This window comes from Aplysia californica, unplaced genomic scaffold, assembly GCF_000002075.1.
Source record: "Aplysia californica isolate F4 #8 unplaced genomic scaffold, AplCal3.0 scaffold00285, whole genome shotgun sequence".
NCBI lineage: Eukaryota > Metazoa > Mollusca > Gastropoda > Aplysiida > Aplysiidae > Aplysia > Aplysia californica.
The window spans coordinates 113,355-115,254 of record NW_004797555.1 but is presented as its reverse complement, the minus strand read 5'-3'; the positions used below and the strand labels follow the sequence as shown (position 1 = coordinate 115,254).

Sequence of the window (1,900 nt, the reverse complement as noted above, 5' to 3'; positions counted from 1 at the left end):
ACATACATACATACATACATACATACATACATACATACATACATACATACATACAAACAGACAGAAAGACAGACAGACAGACAGACAGACAGACTCATTCACTAAGCAATATGAACTATCAGAATAACGTGCCTGGTTTTCGTCATGTTTCCCCAGAGAGACACAGAGGGCATGATGGCGGGCCCCAACATCCGGCGGATGTCCAGAATGGACGCGCGTCCGAGCGTGCAGTACGGCCTTGCGGGTCGACGCATGTCTCACGTTTCTCGAAGCAGCATATCTGGCAACAGTTTCGGCCTCAAGGATTTCAAAATGCCGATGCAAGTATGTGTAAAGCTCTGTTTATTTTCTTTGACCTTCATCATCATCATCATCATCATCATCATCATCGTCATCATCATCATCATCATCATCATCATCATTGTACGTAGTAGGGAATAAAAAAGGGGTTCAACGTTTCGCCATTTAAAGGGCTTCGTCAGGAACATGATACAAACAAATATATCATCATCATCATCATCATCATCATCATCATCATCATCATCATCATCATCATCATCATCATCATCATCATCATCATCCGCTTAAAATAGAACAGAAAACAGATCAGGACATTCCCAAAAGTTCAGTAAATTTTTATATAGCTTCAGATTTGCTATATCCATTGGAGGCTTCGGGGTATTGCACAAACATCAAATGACTGAAGATCCGGAGATGTTCCCAGATCGCTTGGGTTTGATCCTCGTTTTGCGCCAAAGAAGAACAAAACACAAACCAAAAAACAGCAGGAGAGCACTTGGGAGTCACGACCTTAGTGTGGCCCGCCCCCCTTAGAGTGTTAGGGCCGAAACACTTGCTTGAAGGGGGTTCTTCATCTGAAGATCTCCTAAGTTCCGCTCGCTCCACGATTTTTTAGTTTTAGTGAGCGTTTTACGACACTTGCAATACAATAAGGTCACACAAGTGCCGAAGATTAGAGGTGTTAAAAGAGAGTAACAAACACAAATTAGAAGGAGGGCAGATAAGGACAATAGAGATGTTTGATAGGAAAGAAGGAGCAAACCACACCAGAGCATCCGCCAACCACCCACCACGATTTTTCTCCCATCCAAGAATTAAACCATTGAGTCAAAAACCGTTTTTATACAATGGTTTTTGATGGGTCGACAGTTGCGGGTGTCTTTGAGAGAGACACAGGTATCCTTTACACCCCCCTGCACATAAAGTAGAACAAAAAAACAACAAACAACAAAAGCAAAAACAATTATAATAATTATAACAACAAAAACACCCAACAACAACAACAACAACAACAACAACAACAACAACAACAACAACAACAACAACAACAACAAATAAAACCAAACCTCAAGTTCTGCACACGGGATCAGTCATGGCGTGGTACAGTTTGAAAGTACTTTTCACTCCAAGTATAGATGTTATCATACCATTGTGACTGTAATGGCGAAAATTTAACCCTATCCGTACGTCGTGTTTTACTATCGTATCCATACGATGTGGGGAACTCCGTGCCACCGCTTTCCAAAGAGGAAATTACTTGTTAATCCGATCCGTACGCTTTGCATAGCAGTCTGTCAAAATAATATTTTAAAAATACTGAAAGTTTCAAAGAAATCTTCGCACTAGAAGTATTCTAAAATGTGAAGAATACAACCGCGGGGGTACAAAATGACCCCAGGGCCAACGGATAGGGTTAAGCTGCACCACCGCCCATCGACACAATTTCACTATTTAGGAGGCGGGCTACTGCGACCCTCCAGTTTAAGCTGAGTGGAATACAACATCTCGGCTGACAGATTGATACACTCGATAAGTGAGAGAGAGAGGGGGGAGGGAGAGAGAGAGAGGGAGAGAGAGAGAGAGAGAGAGAGAGAGAGAT

At 42.2% G+C, this 1,900-nt stretch overlaps 1 protein-coding gene across 1 annotated transcript in view; it reads left to right on the top strand.

The window, feature by feature from the left end:
- Positions 1 to 156: 156 nt before the first annotated feature.
- LOC101854729 (tctex1 domain-containing protein 1-B) overlaps positions 157 to 1,900 on the top strand; it is a gene marked incomplete at its 5' end in the record, with an annotated part of 3,720 nt that continues 1,976 nt past the window's right edge. The window contains 1 exon segment of the mRNA XM_005101478.3: positions 157 to 324. Coding sequence (XP_005101535.2) covers positions 157 to 324 — 168 coding nt within the window.